This window comes from Symphalangus syndactylus, chromosome 9 (genome assembly GCF_028878055.3).
Source record: "Symphalangus syndactylus isolate Jambi chromosome 9, NHGRI_mSymSyn1-v2.1_pri, whole genome shotgun sequence".
Classification (NCBI taxonomy): domain Eukaryota; kingdom Metazoa; phylum Chordata; class Mammalia; order Primates; family Hylobatidae; genus Symphalangus; species Symphalangus syndactylus.
Window position 1 is genome coordinate 52,229,139 of NC_072431.2, and position 24,554 is coordinate 52,253,692.

General features: G+C 44.5%; 1 protein-coding gene across 3 annotated transcripts in view; it reads right to left on the reverse strand.

Moving 5' to 3' along the window:
- The window catches only part of GNA12 (G protein subunit alpha 12), a 143,851-nt gene that overhangs the window by 55,721 nt on the left and 63,576 nt on the right, over positions 1-24,554 (reverse strand). For all 3 annotated transcript variants that reach the window (XM_055292192.2, XM_055292190.2, XM_055292189.2), the window contains exon 2: positions 10,939-11,154. In XM_055292192.2, the coding sequence (XP_055148167.1) occupies positions 10,939-11,154 (216 nt within the window). The remainder of the gene's footprint in view (positions 1-10,938; positions 11,155-24,554) is intronic.

The following is a 24,554-nucleotide window of genomic DNA, read 5'->3' on the forward strand; positions in this document are numbered from 1 at the left end:
CCACCATGCCTGGCCTAATAAATTTATTTTTAGCATTTTATCTAGCATTTTAAATTATTTTCAGCAGGTCTTTAGATAACTAGTCCACTATAACTAGAAGCTGGAAATCATTTTATTTTTATCTCATTTTATTTAATTTAAAATTTAACATTTACTTTTTTATTTTGAGACAGGGTCTTGCTTTGTCACTGAGGCTGAGGTGCAGTGGTGTGATCATGGCTCGCTGCAGCCTCAACCTCCCAGGCTCATGGGATCCTCCCACCTCGGCTTCCCGAGTAGCTGGAACTATAGGCACATGCCACCACACCTGGATAATCTTTTTGTATTTTTGGGAGAGAAGGGGTTTTGCCCCGTTGCCCAGGCTGGTTTTGAACTCTGGACTCAAGCAATATGCCCGCCTCACCTACCAAAGGGCTGGGATTACAAGTATCAGCCACCATGCCCACCCAAGCTGGAAATCTTACAATTACTATATTAGGATGAATTCCTGGGACGATGAATTACTGCCAAAGGATAGAATAACACTTTATGTTTTGACACAAACTGTGGAACTTCCTCACTGTATACTCCTACTTTTTATGTATGATAGTACCTACTTCCTGAGACTCAATCAGCCCAAAGCATTATTCTTTAAAATCACTCCCAACCTAGCTGACAAAGCTATTTCAGCATGACTTTAATTTGTGTTGCCACAATGAGTGGCATGGATGATGACCTTCTTCCTTCTTTCCTCTGCTTTCTCCCAGGGATGCATCCCTTGTGAACTGATTCGCAAGCGCTCTCTCACTCCTTTAGCATACAGAAAACACCTTTGTTATAGGTTGCAATTTTCCCGAATTTGTCATTTGACTCTTAATTTATGTTGACTTTTGCCATACAAATGTTAAAAACGTTTATGTAATCAAGTCCATCATTATTTTCCTTTAGGGTTTCTGGTCTTGCTGCCACATGAAGTATTTCATTATTAACTCTATTACATCACACATTTTTACCCCGGGCCACTATGTACTGGCTTAAGGATCTATGTTAAAATACTTAACACTTCATTTTTTCCCCCTAGAGGAGTAGATTGTTACAGGTTTATAAGTATATAATACTCTTCATGATTAATGAAATGAAGGGGAAAGGCCAACATCACAGGCAGAAACACATTAAGTTTCTCACCAGTGCAGGATCCAAGAATAGCAAATACCTCAGCTTCCTGCTTCTGTATCCTCAGGCAAGAGCCACCCCCGAGGAAAAGCAAGTGTCCCACCCGCTCCAGAGCTGGGATCAGCACCCAAATAAGCACGAGACTACCCAGGCTACTCTAAATTCTTCTCACGCCTGTCTGGGTCATTCATTAGCTTTGTCACGTCAGGCAAATTTCTTCAAGTCTCAGACCTCAAATGGTGTCAATATCAAATAGGATTTGGTAGGGGAATTTCTCAGGTCCTTCTGACTGTAATAGTTAAGAAAGCTCTGAATCACACTATGGAAGTTATTTCGTGTGAAAGGTTAAAAACTGTCACACATATACACAGTACCAAACCAAAACTAAGAAAGTAAATTCTGACGGCTTAATATCTGAAATAACTCTATTTTCTCTAGAAAGTATTCACTTATTTCTGACATTGTGACTTATCCTAGGAGGTAAAAAATGATGCAGTCTTCATGTATAAGTGTGTGTATTGTACCTGTGCATATACGCACACATTTTTCAGATAAACAAGCTGTGTTACCTCCATACCAGGGAATACTACTCAGAAATAAAAAGGTACAATGGCTCATGCCTGTAATCCCAGCACTTTGGGAGACTGAGGTGGGTGGATCACCCGAGTTCAGGAGTTCAAGACCAGCCTGGCCAACATGGCGAAACCCCGTCTCTACTAAAAATACAAAAAATAAAAAATAAATTAAAAAAATTAGCCATGTGTGGTGGAGGACGCCTGTAATCCCAGCTACTCGGGAGGCTGAGGCAGGAGAATCACTTGAACTCAGGAGGTGAAGGCTGCAGTGAGCTGAGATCGCACCACTGCACTCCAGCCTGGGTGACAGAGAGAGATTCCGTTTAAAAAGAAGGTACACTGGAAAGGGGCAGCATGAGGGAGGCTGTGGTGGGAAATGGTTCTGTATTTCGACTGTGATGTTACACATGTAATAAAGTGACACAGAACTACATGCACACGCTCACCAATGCCTGTCTCCTGGTTTTCATCCCATGCTATAATCCTGTAAGATGTCACCATTGGGGGGGACCAGGTGACACACACAAGGACTATCTGTGTAACTTCCTGTGAATCTGTAATTAGTTCAAAATGAAAAATTGAAAAAAAGAAAGGGAGTTGGAAAAAACGGGCACCTGGCGATAGACTGGTATGAATCAAAAGAAAAATAAAGCAGCAAAGAATGTCAATAGCCAACTAAGAAGAGAATAAATGTAAATGGCCAATAAACATATGAAAAGAACCAATGATTATGAAAAGTTCGACTTACCAAGCTGGCAAAACTTACAGAAAACTAAACATATAAACATATCTCTGTCTATCTATGGAAGACTAAGCATATAGAAGTCTAAAGCCATATAGCTGAGGTATGGGGAAAATCCTCTCATGCACCTAGTAGGGGCTGGTGCGATTTGCTGAGTTTAGTTTTCGCTAATTAAACACTAATTGAATGCTTGAGAAGTCAGCTAGTCCCTGACCAGCACAGACTGGGACTGATGCTGTCCCCGGGGCAGGTGTCTCTGAGCTGCTATAACCTCTCCCTGCCCCATTCAAGATGGCAACTCTGGGCATCCCCAACCCAGCATGCCCATCTCGAGACCTGAAGGAATGAGGGGTGATGGCCTTCATGGGGAGACTGGGGACTCTGGGTCTGAAACATGCCTCCTGGCAGAGAGCAAAGCCCCCGGCAAGGAAGACACCAGATGCCACTGTGAGTGACCATGAACACGGGATTCAGCTCTGTGTGCTCTGCCCTCCAGGGGCAGGGTCCAAACACACAGAGGCAGCCTGGGCGTACTCACAAAGACAAGTGATGGGCTCCCCAGTAAGCACCCCAAATCCACAGAACACAACAACCCTGGGGCTCGCTCTTCCTCAGGGCGGACATACCAGCAAATCCTGAAGCTGCACGAGCAATAGGCGAGGTGGCTTGTGAATCCCTCCCAGTTCTAGGGTGTCTGGAAACTGACCGCAGCTCACCGCCTCCGTCACCATCACCTACATTACTTCAAGAGCCTCCATGGGACCCTCACTTTTATTATCAACATGGCTGCCAACGCAATCCTATTTAAGTGTAAGTCAAACCACAGCACGCCTCTGGCCAATTCCTAAGTCCTTCTGGCAGCCCTCAAGGGCCCCTCCACAGGCACCACGAACTGTCATCTGTCACCCACCGCTCTGGCCCACCTCCCGTCAGCCTCCCTGCTGCACTCTGGAGCACGAAGCCTGCTCCCGCCTAGGGGCCTCTGTGCTTGCCATTCTTCTAGCTAGAACACTCTTCTCCCTTCCCCCAGGCACCCACCGTCTTCTGAGCTTTCCGGGAAATGCCACTCTGGGAAGCTACGTTGGTGAGAGCTAAAGCCAAGACACTGAGGCTTAAACAAGACAGGCTGAAGGCCGCTTCCGTTGTGGGTCCACGCTGACCACTCAGATTCTTGACACTGGCCAGGCATCAGGAAGGGAGAGAGGCTGGGGGTAAGTGTCATTTCGCCCCTAGAGCAAGGCCTAGCACTCAGTCCCATGGCTATGCTAAACCACAAGAAGGCAGAAAATGTAGTCCAGATTTGTGGTCATCTTCTCAACTCTGTTACCATGGCAGAGGGAAAACAAATGCCAGGGCCGGGGACCATGGCTCACGCCTGGAATCCCAGCGCTTTGGAGGCCGAGGCGGGAGGATCACCTGAGGTCAAGAGTTCGAGACCAGCATGGCCAATGTAGTGAAACCCTATCTCTACTAATACAAAAAATTAGCCGGGCATGGTGGCAGGTGCCTGTAATCCCAGCTGCCTGGGGGAGGCTGAGGGAGAATCGCTTGAACCCAGGAGGCAGAGGTTGCAGTGAGCTGAGATTGTGCCACTGCACTCCAGCCTGGGCAACAGGGCGAGACTGTCTCAAAAAAAAACAAATGCCAGCAAAACCAGAGAGCCAAGAATATGTGGAAGCTGCTCCCATGGCCACCCCACAGATCCATCCAGGCTCCCCCAGGCCGCTCCACAGCTCCTCCCCAGGATAATTTGCTGGCTGTGAGTCCACACCCCGCTCCACAGCTCCTCCCCGGGATAATTTGCTGGCTGTGAGTCCACACCGCACAGCCTGCCTTGTCGCTGTGGCCAGGTAACTGTGTTCCCATTCAGGAGACTTCTGAGGATGTGTTGGATGGCACTTCTAGGAAGTCACTCTAAAAGAAGAGGGGAGCTCTCCCTCCCCACCCTCCTCAGTCTGGCTGGAACGCAGCTGAGGACAGGAGCGCACACCTGGACACCGGGAGAGCTCTGGACCAAGCAAGAAAAGACACAACTTGTATTCACAACTTAGTTACTACATTTAATTGACTGGCCACAATTTCAAAAGTAAGTCATGAAAAACAATAAGTAGTTCCACTTATTCAGGCAATTCTGTACCTAAAGATGCTACTGGCCTGCTCACAGGCCATGTTTGGAGGAAAGTTAGATAGTGAGGATATTAACCAGGTAGGAAGCAAAGAGCTGTGCAGCCAGGAAAGCAGCAGATGGGGTGATGAACAGTAGGACATGAGAGTAAGGACCAAGACCACCTCTGCCCTGCTATGACCACACTGCCTCTCTATGGAGCCCAGGAGAGCTCAGCCGGCCTTGCCCCATCTTACCTCCCCCCCACCTTTTTTTTTTTGACAGGGTCTTGTTGCACACACACGTTGCACGGGCTGGAATGCAGTGGAGTGATCTCTGCTCACTGCAACCTCCACCCCTGGGCTCAAGCGATTCTCCTGCCTCAGCCTCCAGAGTGGCTGGGATTACAGGCGCCCCACCACCATGCATGGCTAATTTTTGTATTTTTAGTAGAGGCGGGGTTTTGCCATGTTGGCCAGGGTGATCTTGAACCAACCTCAAGTGATCCACCTGCCTTGGCCTCCCAAAGTGCTCCGATTACAGGCGTGAGCCACCGTGCCCGGACCCCTTCAGGCATCTTTTACATGAGTCACAGTGATTTCTGGAAAAACAACAACTCAGATCTGTGATTTACTGCTCTGACACCTCAGTGGTGCCTCACTCCCCATAGGTGAGTTCAAACTGCTTGGTATATGTGGCCGCAGAGAACGCTGTGACCTCTGAGACCCGCCTGCACCCACCTTATAGCACACAGACCGGGTGGCAACATCCCACCCACTGCTCCAGTTAGGCAGCCCCTACTTCTCCAGTGGTGAGGACAGGGATGCAGAGTTCATCCATGCCTAAACCGACCATGCACAGCATCTCCCTGGCCACGTGCCAGGTCCCTTCCTTGCTCCTGGTGGTGATGGTGCACGTGAGGCCTCACTCTGCTGCCATCATTTTGCAGCCACAGAGGCAGCCAGGCCAAAAAGGAACCAGCACAGAGAAGCCCAGGAAAGGGCAGAGAAATAGCTCACACTGCACATAAAGCTCCCGCCCGTGTCAGTTTTTGGCTCACAAAGCACCTTTGGTTAAACTAGTTTGTGCTGGGATTTCTGTGCTTGCATCCACATGCATGCATACTCTTCTTGCCTAAAGCCTGCTCGACTCTGCAGGGCAGCCCCCTGGCTGAGCAAGCTTCCGCCCTGCCGGCTGCTTTCCCAGTCCCTGCCTCTGTCTGCTCCCTCTGCCACCTCACTCCTCACTGTCTCCTGGGTCACCCTACCTGCCTTTAGAAAAGTCTCCTCCAAAGCACCTCTGACCTCCTCCTGCCGGATAGAATTGTCTACTTTTTTCCTTTATGCTTAACACAGCCTGATTATTTTTCAATTATATGTTTTTTGAGACAGGGTCTCGCTTTGTTGCCCAGGCTGTAATCAGTGCAGTGGCGTGATCTCAGCTCACTATAGCCTTGAACTCCTGGACTCAAGCGAACCTCCTACCTCAGCCACCGAATAGCTGGAACTACAGGTGTGCAACACCTTGTCTAGCCTCAATTATATTTCTTACCACATTTATAATAATTATTTGCTTGCATGTCTGTCTGTCCTACCGGCTATGTGAGGAAATGAGACCTGACTTCAGCACAGGGCCTGGCACACAGAAAGGACTCACTGAAAGAATACCCTCCATGGCACACAAGGACTATGACATACAAATCTAGGTCACACTGAGGTCAGGAGCCACACACCAAAGACACTGATATATCTATGTCGTATCATTCTAATTATCTAGATCCTAAAATGCAAAGGTACACCAAGGCTGGGCCTGGTGGCATGCACCTGTAATCCCAGCACTTTGGGAGCCCAAGGCAGGAGGATTGCTAGAGCCCAGGAGTTTGAGACTAGCCTGGGCAACATAGTAAGACCTCAATGCTATGAAAAAGAAAAAGTAAAAATTAGCCAGGTGTGGTGGCACACGCCTGTGATCCCAACTACTCAGGAGGCTGAGGTGGGTGGTTTGCCTGAGCCCAGGAGTTCCAGGCTGCAGTGAGCTATGACCACACTAGTGTACTCTAGCCTGGAAGACAGAGCAAGACTGTCTCTTAAAAAAAAAAAAAAAAAAAGGTAAAGAAATAAATGGTATACTCAAAAGCAGATAATTCATGGCAGTATCATCCACATACTATATTATAAGCACATTAGTTAATGAGCAAGCTATATTTTAAAAATGCTAAATTTTATTTTATTAAAAAAGAGGACAGACAAGAAGATAATATTTATATTAGTTATACCGATGACCAAAGCCTTTCTGCTGAGCATCCTGCTATGTCTTACTTAACTGTGTTTTGGAAGATAAGGTCTAACATGGCGAGATCATCTTCCTTTTAACTGAGCCACAGAAGTGATGCTCATGGGATATCTGCTGTCTGTGACCAGCAGTGGACAGCAATGGCCATGCACGGCAAGGGGCCAGTGGGGAAGGCGGCCAGGCTGCCTCCTCTATGGAAAGGGAAGATTTCCAACCCCCATTCCGGCCCACCCTGCTCCTCTCAGAGGAGAAAGGGCCGTCACAAGGTAATCACCAGACACAGCCTTTTTTCCTCCTCTTTTTGTTTCTATCTCTGACTGGAATGGCAGGAAAAAGCAAGACGGCAGAGGGAACAGGGAGGCGCCTAGTACCTGGCTGACAGCAATTCTCAAAGCAGCTGCAGCTCTTCACAGCAGACTGTCAAATGCTGTCAGCTGGGGAAGAAAGAAAAGCAAAAAACAAGGTGATGAAGCATCACCCTAGAAAAGCTTTGACACTCAGGAAAAGACTGGAAGAGAAACAAGGGTCTACTGCAGGGGTAGGGGAGGGGAGCCCTGGGTCTACTGCAGGGATTGGGGAGGGGAGCCCTGAGTCTACTGCAGGGGTGGGGGAGGGAGCCCTGGTAATGGTGAATTCAGATGGGTATGTTCTTTCAGGTTTGCTGTAATTGTGTATTTTGATAACAATGACTATTAGGGTCCTACTATCTAGCTATTTTAGTAAAATGCTCCATCATTTTTTTTGAAGAATAAAAAGAAGCGCAAATCTATAAAGTATAGGAATAACAGTCATGCACCCACCACCCAATAAACAAGAATTTCACATCATTATCTCTGCATTTGGTTATTACAGACTTTACAAATGTATTACTGCCTACAACAGTATATTTTCTGTATCTTCACGAAGTCTCATGGTCTGAAGCATAAGATCAAACCAAAGGGATGACTGACCCACCTGTGGCCACCTTACCCTAATCACTCGCCAAGCGCACGTCTAGATTAAAAGCTCACTCGCTGGGGACAGGCTCATGTTTGGTCTTCTTCACTGCTATATCCCCAGCATGTAGCACTGTGTCTCACACAGTAGGTGATCCATGAATGCAGAATGAATGAATGAATGAGTGAAGAAAGGGAGAAACAAGCAGACTGGGCTTTCAGGCCCAAATTTCTCACAGTGATTACCAAGATGATGTGGCCTCAGGCACACCATAACTGGTATGAGCTTACTTCCACGTCGTGACAATACAAGGGCTTGACTTCCTAAATTGGGAGGTCCCTTCCAGCACTGACACCCTGCACCGACGGAACAGGGCAAAGACAGAAGCCTGTCAAAGCTGTTGCACCACGCCGAATCCTAGACAGCCTCACTCAATATGATCAGCCCCGGATGCTTCTGTTTCCTTCTTTGGAAAATCCTCAATTTCCATCCAAGTTCTAAATGAATGAGAAACTTCTTTCCCAGACTGTGTGAGTTTATGGGGAAAAGGTGTAAACCTCAATTTCACGCTGAGATATTGACAAGTATTCCCCAATTGTTTCTTCCACCCCTGCTCTTTAGGAGATTAAAATTTCCTTTCTATTGCAACCATATCTTCCACTTTCTTTTGATTCTTTTACCTTAACTGTTAAAGTTAACTTGAGAAGGAATGTGCAGATGGAAAGGGGCTAGTAAAAATGTCATCCTTAAGATGCCCTGGAGGACAGTAACATTTACAGGCAAAAGCCTGAGGAGAAACAGGCTATTTGCAGGGTCTCAATGTATCTCCCTAAGATACGTGTTAACAACACAGAGAAAATACTGACTTCCCAGTGGAGAAAGGTGGCCAGCAGTGCCTCAACCAAGTGACCCAGGCTTGCAGCACCAGCCACTGGACAATATCACGCACTTCCTGATCAGATGATCTGAGCAGGGCTCAATGGAACGCCTGCGGTTTCTGTGCCAAAAAAAATGCATTCCCTCATCCTAATGACGAGAAAATACCAGACAAACCCAAACAGGAATATTCTACACAATACCTGGCCAGTGCTCTGGACATGTCAAGGTCATGAAAGACAAGGAAACATCAAGGAGCTATCATGGACTGCAGGAGACCAAGGGGACACAATGACTAAACACAATGGGGGATTCCAGGCCAGGACCCAGCAGACAGGAGCGCGAGAGGAAAGATTGGTCACATTCAGACAAGGTCTACAGTTAATTGATGCTTTCATACCGATGTCAACTTCTTAGTTTTAATAGTTGTATTGTGGTTAAGATGTTAACATTGGGGGACTTGGGGGAAGAATATAAGGAAATTGAACTGAGGGGACTATTAGCAGGCTATATAGCACCTCTCAGATGAATGAGAAAAATAAAAATTACTCTGCAGGAAAAAGATGGGTAAAAGATATGAATAGGGTGGGGCATGGTGGCTCATGCCTGAAATCCCAGCACTTTGGGAGGCTGAGATGGGTGGATCACCTGAGGCCAGGAGTTCGAGACCAGCCTGGCCAACATGGTAAAACTCCATCTCTACTAAAATATAAAAATTAGCTGGTGTGGTGGTGGGTGCCTACAGTCCTTGCTACTCGGGAGGCTGAGGTGGGAGAATCACTTGAATCCGGAGGTGGAGGTTGCAGTGAGCTGAGTTGGCGCCACTGCACTCCAGCCTGGGCGACAGAGCAAGACTCCACCTCAAAAAAAAAAAAAAAAAAAAAAAAAAAAAAAAAAAAAAGAAAAAAAAAGACATTTCCAATAGCAAAATATGAAAAACAATTCAAAAGTACCTCAATGAAAGAAGGAATGGATCCTACTATCTTTCCACAATGGAGCATCAGACAGCAGTGAAAAGGAAAGAACCGCAGCTATGTGCCTCGCCTGACGAAATTCCAACATGTGGAGTGAAAAAGGTAAGTCATAGAAGCATATATACTATACACTAAGAAATGACTTATATGAAGGTTAAGAATCAGTAAAACTCAAGACTGTCGTGTTTACAAATCATAAATGGGTATTATGGCAAAATCATAAGAAGGGCAAAGGATTCATGACTTCAACTTGACTCTGGGTGCTCAGGGGGCAAAGGGCTGTGAGAGCCAGAGGCATTTCTGGATACCCTGGGTGTGTATTAATATCAGCTGTGCACATTTATGCTGGTTATCAGAAAAATTGTACATTTTACTTTATATACGGTTAATGTTGAAAGGTAGAAAAAAAACAAAAGGCAAACAGGCAAAACCCCCCCAAATTTTCTGGTTATAGATTCAGACCCTAAATGAGTCTAAATAACTGGGCTTTGTGAAGTTTTCAGACCTTAAAACGAAAGGAACAAATCTGAAGGGAACAACTGGGAGGAGTTGGATTTGCTTCCGAGGTGCTGATCCGAAGGCCTTCGTAATGTGCCCATACCCACAGGTCCAAACCTGGGAAGCTGTTGTGGGGGGGTGTTATTTCCTACTATGAACAAGATCTCTAAGAAAAACTAAATTCCTTGGGTTGTGCCAATCCTGAAGATTCGAAGAACCCTCTGTATTCCCAGAAGAAAGCTATTGATCTTGCCTGAGTGGCTCTTGCTCCTTACCCGCTTGAGCCTTTTATATAGCACTTGCCTCCGTCCTGTGTTTTGGTTGTTGATCATTACAACTTACAGTGATTTAGAGCTTGCTTGGACTGTTACACAGGTTTTAAGGAAATTCAACTAACGGTCCAAAATAGTCGTGTAAAAAAACACACTATCAGGTGCCCAGAAAGAAGGCTTACTCGGCCGGGCGCGGTGGCTCACGCTTGTAATCCCAGCACTTTGGGAGGCCGAGGCGGGCGGGTCACAAGGTCAGGAGATCGAGACCACGGTGAAACCCCGTCTCTACTAAAAATACAAAAAAATTAGCCGGGCGTGGTGGCGGGCGCCTGTAGTCCCAGCTACTCGGAGAGGCTGAGGCAGGAGAATGGCGTGAACCCAGGAGGCGAAGCTTGCAGTGAGCCGAGATTGTGCCACTGCACTCCAGCCTGGGCGACAGAGCGAGACTCCGTCTCAAAAAAAAAAAAAAAAAAAAAAAAAAAAAAAAAAAAAAAAAAAAGAAGGCTTACTCACTCACCAGCTGAAACTCGCTCCTCCGGCTGAAAGCCTCCCTGATGCCAGAATCCCTCCAGAGTGCACTCAGGGCCGGGACGTACAGCTGGAAGGTGGCCGGCTCCACAGGCAGCCCCGCCTTGTTCTCAAAGGCCATCAGGAACATCCCATGCTTCTCATTTTCAGAATACTGCCAAGGAATGCCAAGCTTATCTCGTGCATCAACAAGAACCCTTGAGCCCTAGAAAATAAAAGAAATGAGAGAGGATTTAATTGCGTTCCAAAGACTAAACCACACTAGAAAACCTCAAAATGGGCATCAATTGTTATAATGCAGAAAACTCACAAGCTCTCAAATGTGCAGCCAGAGTCTGTCTCCTGGTTTGTTTGTTGTGACATGAAATGTCTTAACTCCTAGGAACATAACCTCACCGAGATAGACGCACATGGCCGAGGGTAGTGGCTCACATTGTGAGCCTCCCCTTTGGGAGGCCAAAGAGGGAGGACTGCTTGAACACAGGAGTTTGAGACCAGCCTGGGAAACAGAGCAAGACCCTGCTTCTACCAAAAATTAAATTAAATTAAAAACAGCTGGGCTTGGTGGTGGCACACCTGTTGTCTCAGCTGAGCGGGGAGGATTGCTTGAGCCCAGGAGGTCAAGGCTACAATTATCTATGATTGCCGCACTATATTCTAGCCTGGGCAACAGAGCAAGACCCTGTTTCAAAAAAAAAAAAGAAAAGAAGAAAAAAAAGAAAACAGATGTACATAAGCACCATAGAAAGAAGTCTGCCTTCTGCTATCATTCATTTGCAAAGCTACTGGAAAAGAGACAACTGAGCGGGGAGGAGGTGGCAACAAATTCAGAAAATTTCACTGGAAAATGAAGTGTATCAGTAAAAAACCAACTTTTTTTTTTTTTTTTTGTAAATGGAGTTTCACTCTTTTTTGCCCAGGCCTGAAGTGCAATGGAGTGATCTCGGCTCACTGCAACCTCCACCTCCCAGGTTCAAGCAATTCTCCCGCCTCAGCCTCCTAAGTAGCTAGGATTACAGGCACCTGCCACCACGCCTGGCTATTTTTTTTTTTTTTTTTTTTTTTTGAGACAGAGTCTTGCTCTGTCCCCCAGGCTGGAGTGCAGTGGCGCGATCTCGGCTCACTGCAAACTCCGCCTCCCGGGTTCACGCCATTCTGCCTCAGCCTCCTGAGTAGCTGGGACTACAGGCGCCTGCCAACACGTCCGGCTAATTTTTTTGTATTTTTAGTAGAGACAGGGTTTCACCGTGTTAGCCAGGATGGTCTCGATCTCCTGACCTCGTGATCCGCCCGCCTCGGCCTCCCAAAGCACTGGGATTACTGAGATTACAGACCACCATGCACGGCTAATTTTTGTATTTTTAGTAGAGACAGGGTTCCACCATGTTGTCCAGGCTGGTCTCGAACTCCTGACCTCAGCTGATCCGCCCGCTTCAGCCTCCCCACCAAAAAAACAATGTTTTAACAACAACTATAGTAGCCCCCACCCCTTATCCGCAGCATAAGTTCCAAGACCCTCAGTGGATGTCTGAAACCTTGAACGGTACCAAGCCCTACCTGTACTGTTTTTAAAGTTTAATTTATGAATTAGGCACAGTAAGAGATTAACAATAATAGTTAATAATAAAATACGGCCAGGCACGGTGGCTCACACTTGTAATCCCAGCACTTTGGGAGGCCGAGGCAGGAGGATCACGAGGTCAGGAGATCAGGACCACGATGAAACCCCGTCTCTACTAAAAATACAAAAAAAAATTAGCCGGGCGTGGTGGCGGGCGCCTGTAGTCCCAGCTACTCGGAGAGGCTGAGGCAGGAGAATGGCGTGAACCCGGGAGGCGGAGCTTGCAGTGAGCCAAGATTGTGCCACTGCACTCCAGCCTGGGCGACAGAGCAAGACTCCGTCTCAAAAAAAAAAAAAAGTTAATAATAAAATACAACAATTATAACAATATACTGTCATGAAAGTTAAGTAAATGTGGTCTCTCCTTCTGTCTCTCAAATGTGGTACCACTGTCCGCGCCTATTTTCCGTTGGCGGCTGGCTGTGGATAACGGGGGATGACTGTACTGTCAAGAGTACTACCAGCACTACTATTGTCATCATCACTGAAATCTGGCAGCTCCTCGATTCCAGAAGATACAACTGCTTCTTCCAGCTTAAAACGGGTGGGAAAACATACAAATCCAGGCAGTCAGCAGTCATGAGACAGGAAAAGACTAAAATACGACAAGCCAAGTAGCCCGCCCACCAAAACGGGCGCCAGGGGATCATGTTCTAGATTTAACGTCACCATTGTTTGTGATGAGAAACTAATTTTCATTCTTTTGCTTATTTCCTCATTGTTAAAAATAAAGTTAATATTGTTCTGCCTCTTCTTACCTCATCAACAGGGTCAAAGGGATGAAGAAATAACCTAAACTAAAATAGTATTAGGGAATGCAGCCAGCCTTTGGAAAATATTCTCTCAGCAAAAACAGCACCCTCTGAGCAGTTAGGAGGTCTATTTCACCATTCTTAGACTAATGTTTCGAAATCAGCAAGGCAGTGTCTATGAGAGCTTCTGTGTTCTTCCCAGGGGCCCACTGCATACTCTCTGGTATGGTCTGCACTGGGGATGTGCAGAGTGGTCAAGGGCCCTGAGAAGGCGATCAAGTGCACATCTGTCCATCTGGAAAAGCCTTCTCATCTCAGAGCAATCTGGGGGACTCAGGCCAGCTGAGAGCAGCATCCCATCCTCCAGGACAGAGAAAACCAGGGTCACCTGCTCACTAGGCACTTATCTATGTTCCTTTTTTGGAGACAGGGTCTTGCTCTGTCACCCAAGCTGGAGTGCAGTGGCATGAACATGGCTCACTGCAATCTCGACCTTCTGGGCTCAAGTGATCCTTGCCCGCAGCCTCTCAAGGAGCTGGGACCACAGCATGCCTCATTATGCCCGGCTAATTTTAAGATTTTTGTAGAGTCAGGGTCTCACTATATTGCCCAGGCTAGTCTCAAACTCCTGGGCTCAACTGATCCTCTGGCCTTAGCCTTCCAAAGCACTAGCAATTACAGGTGTGAGCCACTGCGTCCGGCCTTTTTTTTTCTTTAATAACAGTTTTACTGTGCTATAATCCATGTACCATAGAACTCATCAATTTAAAGTGTACAACTCAATGATTTTTAGTTGGTACTTATCCTAAAAATCTTCATTTCTGACTCCCAGGGCAGAGTAGATGAATCCATTCTGCCTCCTTCATCTCTCTCCTGCAGCATCAATTTGGTGCCTGTAACTTCCGCTTCTGCCTCGAACCACTGAGTCAGATGTAATGATGACTAAAGAGTAGTTGAGGCCGGGCGCGGTGGCTCACGCTTGTAATCCCAGCACTTTGGGAGGCCAAGGCAGGCGGATCATGAGGTCAGGAGATCGAGACCACGCTGAAATCCCGTCTCTACTAAAAAAATACAAAAACTTAGCCGGGCGTGGTGGCAGGCGCCTGTAGTCCCAGCTACTCGGAGAGGCTGAGGCAGGAGAATGGCGTGAACCCGGGAGGCGGAGCTTGCAGTGAGCCGAGACTGCGCCACTGCACTCCAGCCTGGGCGATAGAGCGAGACTCCGTCTCAAACAAACAAAAAACAAAACAAAACACACACACACACACAAAAAAGAGTAGTTGAACGTCTCCTCCAGACCCAGCTGACCAGGATGGTCTGGTTAGAGATGTTCCCTAAATTTCCCCCTCAGGACCTTGTCTGTCTGCCGTTGGAGACCATGCCTAGTTCTACCAATCCACAAACATTTGTTCAATGTGGGGGAAACAAACTTTAAGAAGCAGTATCTGACCCCCAGAAACTCAGAATCTGGCTAGAAAGACAAATATATGGATAAAAAAAATACTTACCACCCACTCATGATTTTAAAAAACCTTAGCAAACTAGGAATAGAGAAATTCTTCAACTTGATAAAGAACACTGACAAAAAAACATACAGCTAACCTCATAATTAATATGAAAGACTGGGTGCTTTCCCTCCAACACTAGGAAAAGATAAAGATGCCTACTTCTGCTACTGCTATTCAACATGGTTCTAGAAGTTCTAGCCAGTGCGATAAGTAGGAAAATGAAATAAAAGATCACACAGCTCAGGAAAAGCAGGGGGAAAAAAGAAACAAATTAGACAGAAAAAAAAAGAAAACACACAACTAAACCTATCTGCAGATAAAAAGATGATTTATGTAGAAAATCCCAAAGTAATCTACCAAAAAAAAACTCCTAAACAAATGAATCCAGAACAGTTGCAGGATATAATGTCAACACACAAAATTCGATTGTCTTTCTATATACTAGCAATGAACATGTGGAAAGTGAAATGAAAAATGTACTACTAACAATCACTAAAAAAATGAAATAGGTATAAATGTAACAAAATATGTGTAGACTTATGTGCTGAAAGCTGCAAAATGTTGATGAAAGAAATTTTCAAAATCTAATAGATACACCACAGTCACCAATTAGAAGATTCAACACGGTATCAATATCCTTAAATTAATAAACAGGTTTAGCACAATTTCCATAAAATCCCAGCAGGATCTTTTGTAGATATAAATATGATTATTTGAAAATTTATATGAAAAAGCATTACATTAGCAACTCTGAAAGCATTAAATTAGCAACTCTGAAAAAGAAAAGTGGGAACAATCAGTCTATCTGATTTTAAGACTTACTATATAGCTATGATAATCAAGACTGTGTGGTATTGGTGAGGTGACAGACCCACAGATCAATCGAACATAACAGAGAACCCATGGATAGCCCCTGATACAGCTAAGTGATTTTTGTAAAGGTGCAAAAGCCATTAAAAAGAGGAAGCCTGGTCTTTTCAACAAATGCTGTTGGAGGAATTGGACTTCCATAGGCAAAGAAAATCGGGGGGTGGGGGGGGCGTGGGGGGGGGAATAACCTTGACCTAAACCTCGCGGCTTATACAAAATCAAATCAAAATGTAAAACTATATATAACATAGGAGAATATGTTCAGGATGTAGGGTGTGGTGAAAAGTTCTTAGATATGACTCCAAATACATGATTCATACGAGAAAAATTATCAATAAATTGAACTTTATGAAAACTAAAATATTTTGCTCTGCCAAAGACCCTCTTAAAAGGCTGAAAAGAAGCTATGAACTGGGAGAAAATATTTGCCAACCACATATCTGCCATATCTGACAAAGGACTCATTTAGGATATACAAGGACATTCAAAACTCAACAGTTAGGCCGTGCACAGTAGCTCACGCCTGTAATCTCAACACTTTGTGAGGCTGAGGGGAGAGGATCACTTGGGGCCAGAAGTTCGAGACCAGCCTGGGCAACATAGTGAAACCTCGTCTCCACAAAAATATTAAACAAATTAGGCAGGCATGGTGGTGCACGCTGATAGTTCCAGCTACTCGGGAGGCTAAGGCACAAAGATCGCTTGAGCCCAAGAGTTTGAGGTTACAGAGAGCTATGACAGTGCCACTGCACTCCAGCCTGGGTGACAGAGCAAGATCCTGAGATACATACATACATACTCAACAGTTTAAAAAGCAAACAATCCAGTTAGAAAATGGGCAAAATTCAGCAGGTCACAGAATGAAATGAATGAAGAGAAAAAAAATTTTTTTTAAAGAAAATGGGCAAAAGACATGATGAGATATTTCACTGGAGAACATACACAGGCAGCAAATACACAAGTGAAAAAGATGTTCAAGTTCACCGGACATCAGGAAAAAGCAGATCGAGACCTCAGTAAGATACTGCTATACACCTGTTAAAGCAGCTAAAAAACAAACAAACCAAGAAAACCAGGGACAACACCAAGTGGAGGTGAGGATGCAGAGACCTCGGACCTCTCATACACCGCTAGTGGGAATGTCAAATGGTACAAACTAGAAAACAGTTGGGTGGATTTATAACTACTAAAAATGCAACTCCCATACAGCCTAGCAGCTGTACTTGGGTATTTATCTCAGAAATATGAAAGCTGAGTCCACACAAAACCCTGTAATGTTCACAGCAGCTCTGTTCATCATAGACCCAAACTGGAAGCAAGCTGTGGTGCACCATACCATGGACCATTACCCAGCAATAAACGGGAATTCACTATGGAAATGCAACAACTTGGATGAAGCTCTAGGACATTATGTTAAAAGTCAGTCTCAAAAGAACACGCACTATGCGTTTCTGTTTAATAATATTCTTGAAGTGACAAGATTACAGAGATGGACAAGAGATTCATGGTTGCCAGGGGTTAGTAATGGGAAAGACGGGGAGAAGTGTCTAGAAAGGGGCAACACGAGGAGATCTTTGTGGTCTGGACTGTGGTGGTGGTTACAGAAACCTACACAGGTGAGGAAAGGGTGCAGAACCACATACACACTGTCCCAAAGCCCGTCTCCTGACTTCAACAGCATGCTGAAATTATGTGTGTCATAACTACTGGGAAAACTGCATGCCTCTCTGTACTATCTTTGCAACCTCCTGTGAACCTATACTTATTTCAAAATAAGTTTTTAAAAAGTTAACTAGCAACCACAGCAATGTAAGTTCCAACTACGTGATGTGGAGAGGGAAGGTTAGCAGAGGCCAAAAGAAAAGAGATAGTTAGGAAAAGTGAGGCTTGCTAAAATCCTAACTGGAGATGGGTCTCAAACAGAGCTTTCAGAAGTGTGGGTTCATCTGAACGAGTGGCAGTGGTGGACTGGAATCTACCTAGAGGGAAAATGTGACTTGAATAAACTCTCCACTTTCCTTCCTCCCGGCTCCCCCACTGTGATTCCTCCTCTGGGTCCTCATCTCCCCACTTCCTTTGACTACACCACATCAAACTCTTGCCTTTCCAAAAGGACAAAACCAAAAAGGTTCAAGAACCCAAGGAAACAAAGGCAATTCCTCTTTTCCCCACTATGCACAACAAAAACTATCTCGGAGTTTCTGTGTGCACGGAGAAGGTAGCACACAGATTTCTCTGGCGAGGTCTCGGGCAAAGGGTCTCAGTGCCTTTGTACAAATCAGAAAAACGCTCTCCAACATCCAGGCAGATGCAGCCCAGCCTGGCAATGGTGGCTTGGATGGGGTTTCAGCCTCCATGCCCTCCCAATCAAGTCACCAACCCTCCCGCTATCCGGGAAGGCCCTGCTCACCCAACTCAAATACAGAAATTGGGTCTGACCCACCAGGTATCTATTCAGGTGCTATTTTTACAAATGAAAAGTTCAGCTTCACAAGGAGTACAACCTCACTCAGAAGTTAAATCAGTAACCCCTAGGAAGTTTCATTTTATGTCAAAGACGAAGTCAGGGGGCCAGGTCGGACTTGGAAGGCCAAAGGTCACTTAGGAAGACTGCAGCACTGCACAAACCAGGCCTTCCCCAATTATCAGGGTGAACATAGGTTTGGCTTAAAAACACACACACGCAAAACCGGCTCATGCAACAGCAGTCTATTCCCACCGCACACTCTGCCCAAGCAGGCTGGAGCTGGTCCAAATGAACTGCACCCAACCACAAGAAAAGACTCCTCCTTTCCCTTTTTCAAAACACAAGAAAGGTGGCTAAACTACTGATGAGCTTTGAATTACAATAGTTAACTACAGTCCATTTTCCATACCTTTTCCCCTTCCTTTGAAGGAAAAAAGGCATTTTAAAAAAAGCTGTCTCTCTTTTGCCCTTTTACATTGATTCTAGTCAAAAACTGCTCTCTGCCAACTTTGTCCTGAAAATCCACATCTGAGTTCCAGCGACGTTTTCTACTTGGGGACATCTGGCTAGATTCTGAGTCCCCTTTTCTTCCTTTTTAGAGAGAGATGTAAGCTCTCTCTGGAGTTTAAAGCCTGTAGCAATAATGTATTTACCGTACTTTTGCAGAACTGGTAAGTTACACTTTCACCATCATTATACAGAGTTGCTAAAGTCTTAAAAGTAAAATACTAGTATAGGAGGCATATTATAATAATAAACCTCTTACTCCTATCCTTTTCCAATGAAAGACCAATTTTCTAAAACACAAAAGCCAAGAAAATCCTAAATCTCACATACACTTAAAAAAAATAAGAAAGACAACTCATTCAAGTCTCTTTAATGGCTAAGAGAAAAATCCTTTTTTCAGTAATGGTGTTACCGAAGTATTAATTGTTTGAATAACCATACATTTTATTTGGTTACCCAAGTATAAACAAAGTCTCAAGCAGTTTGATGACTTCATCTCAATATAATGTCACACTTCAAACTGTTCAGAGAGCATATTTTTAAGACAACTTATAAATCCAGCAACTTAAACTTCTAGTCAAAGTATAGATTCCCTCTCTGCTGGGGATGTAGATTTTTTTTGCGGGGGGGGGGGGGTGGGGTGGGGTTCAGTTTTGCTGGAGGAAGACCAAAAATTGCAAATCCTGTTATCTCATTTCAAAATAGATTGTTAGTTTAGCCCCTAATCAAACCAAATCTTTTAAGATTAGTCATTCCTTAGTAAAATCTTCCCACAATAAATACCAAAGCTACGATAGACATAAAATGCTATAAGATAATATGAGCCTTTTTCTACAAGATGAAACAGTTCCATTGAGACAAACTGAAGATTTTGGATGTTCACTCGGGCAACAGCATGCGGACTTGGAAAGCTCTGTTTTTTAAAAACCCACTCTGCCGAGTTGTTTGCCTTTGGCCACCATCCAAATAAAAGAAACGCTGCCAGAAGTGTAAACAGGATGCATTTCTTTACATTGATGAATCCAGCCAGCAAAGACAGCGCCTCTTAGTTCCTCTTGAAAACTGAAGTGCAGGATACCTTTTAGTGTAAAGGTCAGCGAGAGAAACTGACGAAGGGAGGCAGTAAGCCATCAAACCAGCCATCAGAGCCTCTTCCATTTCACAGCACAGCCCAGGCCCCACCATAACTCCGCACATTTGCCTTCTGGAACAAATGCACTGTTGTACTGGATCAGGCATATTATTTCTCTAAGAAAGCCCCCTCTTGGCTCTGCCAGTAACTATACCGAAGGCTCACCTCATGCAGAGAAAAGTGGTGGGTAACGAATCGGGAAAAACCCAAAAGGCAGTAAACTTGGCTCCTGCTCTGGAAGAACTTTCAAAACAAGCGCAGCAGCAACACAGAGCACAAGCAGATAAGCGACAACCTCAGATGCAGAGTACAGAGGCCAGCCCCATAACCGGAAGCACAGGACCATCGGAGGACAGCCAGAATTGCCACCGCTGGTGAGGTCTCGCTCACAGACAGGCTGTGGAGAGCTAAGAAGTCTGTGTAAGAAACGGGACGATGGAAGGCTTTGGAAAAGGAGAATGGCAAGGTCTGAGGCTGCCTGCAGTTCCTGTGGTGGGTGGGATGGGAGGCAGGCAAGGAGCAGCTAAAGTAGGAGAGTGATCAGGAACCCCCAAGTGCTCTCAACAAAAGATGGAGAGATCCAAAACCGGAATTCACCAAACCTGCAGAGCAGGGAGAGCAGTGAGGGCCCTGTTGTGTTAAGCAAAATACCCACCAGTTCTCCCAAGTCAGGTCCACAGGAGGGGATGGCTTGGAATGGTTGACTTTAAGTAGGTTTTCAACAAATTTAGTTCAGTTGGACAGTGGGAAATCCAAGCTAAGCTTCTCAAGAGGAGATGGAACTGCAGAGAAAACTCTGGGTTTAGGAAGGGCATAGGAGAAGCAAACTATCATCATTAGCTTTTTTTAGCTGCCTTGAAAAGGTTTTCCTGAAAGTCCAAAAAAAAACCAAAACAAAACAGACAAAAAAAACAACTCCAAACCAATCCAGATTTCCCCAGATCTCCTGAACTGGAAAGTGAAAATCCAGGCTCTGTTTCAAAACTCAAAAGCCAGCAGGCTGGAAACTTCTGGAATCATCTCCCCCACCCCCACCCGCCAGCCATGGCCATGGGCAGACCAACTTCTTCCTCTCCTGTTCTTCCAGGGGTCAGGATAAGCCTCGGAATCTCCCTTCACTAAAAATTTCACTACATGACAAACACTAGTACAAGGGGGAACAAAATCGTCCTGTTAAGTACAGAAAATATCAGCAAAACTTGAGAACACACACACACTAAGTATCATTCTAAGGGGGAAAAGCTTGCACACACTATCAACAGGTAACAGCTTCATGTGCTAATTCAGTGTTTTTGAAATTCAAGTCAGGATCTGCATTGTGAAATAATTTAGTAGGCATTTTAAAAAGGAAAGAATATACTGGTAACTAACTAAATAGACTGCAAATAATAAAGGTAAGTGTTTCCCCAGAATTTGTTTTAGGAGAGACAGCTATATATAGACGGGTGTGTGGGTATGCGTAAACCTGTAAACCCATAAACACACACGCACGTATGTACACTGGGTTCCTCTGGACTATGGTCTGAGTGCCACTGGGCCGGACTCTCGTAGATGAGCCTGCTACAAGGCTGGCTTTCCTTGGTCCCACCACTTCAAAGCCAATAGGACTGGGCTGAGTATCAAAAGTCCAAACAGTAACAAGTTGGGTTTTGTGAAAAACTGATTAAGAGTGCAAAGAAACTGTGTGAGGAGGTGTGAGAAAATGGTGAAATCTTTGTCCTTTGGGGGCAGTGTCACTAGGTTGGTTTTCATTAAACATATTCTTGGCCCATTCGTTGGGCCATCTTGGATTGCATGGTGAGGTCTGGGAATCACAGAGCTACCACTCAACATTTTCTACCACTAAAGACGTTGAAGAGAGCTGGGCGTGATGGCTTACGCCTGTAATCCTAGCACTTTGGGAGGCCGAGGCGGGAGGATCCCTTGAGCCCAGGAGTTGGAGACCAGCCTGGACAACTTACAGAGACCCTGTCTCTATTAAAATAAATTAAAAAAAAAAAAAAAAAGACATTGAAGAGGATACGCAGCTAATGTTCATTTTAGAAAGGCTGCTTTTGATTATCAAACATGATGTGTGCAGTGCATGGTGGTGGTGGCACCCCCAGGCAGTGTTCTTTAGAACCCTCCTCCTGATCCAACCTGATCAAGCTGGAGCCTCAGCACACTGTGGTAAATAAAGGCCCAGAGCCTTTCCACAAAGCCTTTAAATACTGACCAAGGTGCCAAATAAATGAGCAGATGCAGACATGCATAAAATTCATGCCAGTCTATCAACCAAAAGGCTGCTTGAGAGAGGCCATAACAATCTGCATCGTTCATGGGACTAAGCGCCTGCCATGTGAACGACACTGTTAAGTACTCACTGTCCATTAGCTCATTTAGTCTTTATAACTAACTCCGCGAGGAAAAGCATTATGCCCATTTTACAAATGAGAAAGCGGAAGCTCAAAATCACACAGCTATCAAGCCTGACCAATTTCGTTTAAGCTAGAGATTTTGTTTTTTTTTGTAGAGATAGGGTCGCACTGTGTCCCCCAGGCTAGAGTGCAGTGGCGCGATCAAAGCTGATTGCAGCCTTGACTGCGTGGGCTCAAGCTAGAGATTTTTCAGCTCTGTTCTATGCTGCTATGAGAGTATCTGGAGAGATAGATAAGGGAGCAGAGAAACAGGCAGGAGGCAGAAGATGTCTGGGCTGCCGCCTGCTCTCACGCAGCTTACAGCAGGCACGGAGACTAGAGCCAGAGCTGAGCTGACCTCTGAGGACCCAACACTTCTGATATTCTCTAGAACGTTTTTTAAAAATAGTAATTAAAATCTGGAAGTATGGGATATGCTGTTAAGCCTGGCTACATTAGAAGACATTTTGTGAACTCAGACACTACTTGAGTGTAATCTCTTCCAGACACTGAAAACACTCACTCATCTACACTATCTCGGCAGCCCAGCAAGAGACCATCTAATGGTGGCTCTGTCCCAGCCACGAGGGCCACCGAGCAGTGGACATGCAGCCCAGCTGAACTGAGAGGTATTATAAATACATACTGGATCACAAAGAGTACAAAAAGAACATGTAAACTTCTTTTGTTTATACTGATTACATATTACAATTGTAATTGGATACACTGGATTCAATAAAATCTATTATTAAAATTTTTCTTTCGTTCTTTCTCCTTAATGTGGCTACTAGAAAATCTGAAGTACACACGTGCCTTACATTTGTGGCTCACATTATATTTGCTATTGGACAGCATTGCTGTAGGATAACATATCTAAAAGAATTTGTCTTGGTCGGGGGCAGTGGCTCACGTCTGTAATCCCAGCACTCTGGGAAGCCAAGGCGGGCAGATCACCTGAGGTCAGGAGTTTGAGACCAGCCTGGCCAACATGGTGAAACCCTATCTCTACTAAAAACACAAAAATTAGTTGGGTGTGGGCACATGGTGGCAGGTGCCTGTAATCCCAGCTACTCGGGAGGCAGAGGTTGCAGTGAGCTGAGATTGCATCACTGCAGCACTCCAGCCTGGGAAATACAGGGAGACTCTGTCTCAAAAAAAAAAAAAAAAAAAAAAAGAAAGAAAAAAGACCTTGTCTCTTTCTGATTATAAAAGTGTATTTTTAGTGCAAAAAAGAGAGGAAATATAGAAATGCATAAAGAAGAAAATTATATCCTTAAAAATATCACTACCTAGAAATAACTTATTAACATCTAGGAATGCTATCTGTCTTATTCTTTACAGAACATTTTGTAACACTTTAAAATTTTTCTAGCATTGTATCGTAAACACTTTCCTATGTCATTCAAGATTTCAAGATCTGTAATGGCTGCAGAGTAGTCCAACATGTGGGACATGCTAAGATTCAGGTAACCCCTATGGCTGGACATCGGAATTCTTTCCAGTGTATGGAAAGAATAAACAACGACGCAAGGAACTCCTTGATACATCCCTATTTTCACATATATGGCTATTTTCTTGTGACAAATTCCTAGATGTTGAATTATAAAACTGCTGGGTCAAAAAAGTATACACACATTTTTGAGGTTTTGATAAATATTACTAAACTGTTTTCCAGAAAGGTTGTGCCAATTTACACATTTATGTTTAATAACTTTTAATTTTCCTTTATTTTCCCCCAAGTTGTTTTTTAGTTGATCTATTTGCTTCACGAAAATTGTCTTCCAATAATATCTAAGCAGTCACATCCTCAAACCACAGCTCAAAGAGAAATCAGGATAACTAGCAACTGAAAATGAGGAAAATTTAGTGTATGTATACTGACAACTGAAAATTAGAAAAAATGGAAGACATTTGGCTTCTATACTTCAAATAAGCTTTTATACTGATTTTTATACTTTATTTTCCTCTAAGTCCCATTATAATACAATAATAGATAAAATAATAAAGTACCAATTAGTAACAAAAATGCTTAAATTTCACAAGCATGTTTGAATTTCTAGTCTCTTGTTCGCAGTAAGAAAACTAGGCTTAGTCAACACTTCCAAGAAAATGTTTCATGAAGGTATAAATAACAATTTAAAACATTTAGCCTGAGTTCTTAGAAGTTTCAAAATCAAGAGAGCCTTGAATTTGATGGGAGATTTACCATTAATTACTGTCTCCATAAACAGAAATCTCTTTGAATTAATGAGCATTAAAATAAGGTATGAGAGACAGAAAAAAAAAATAGCCAGGATAACACAGCAGCTTGCTCACTGTTTTCATCCCTTGCCTTTAAAACTATCTGGAGGA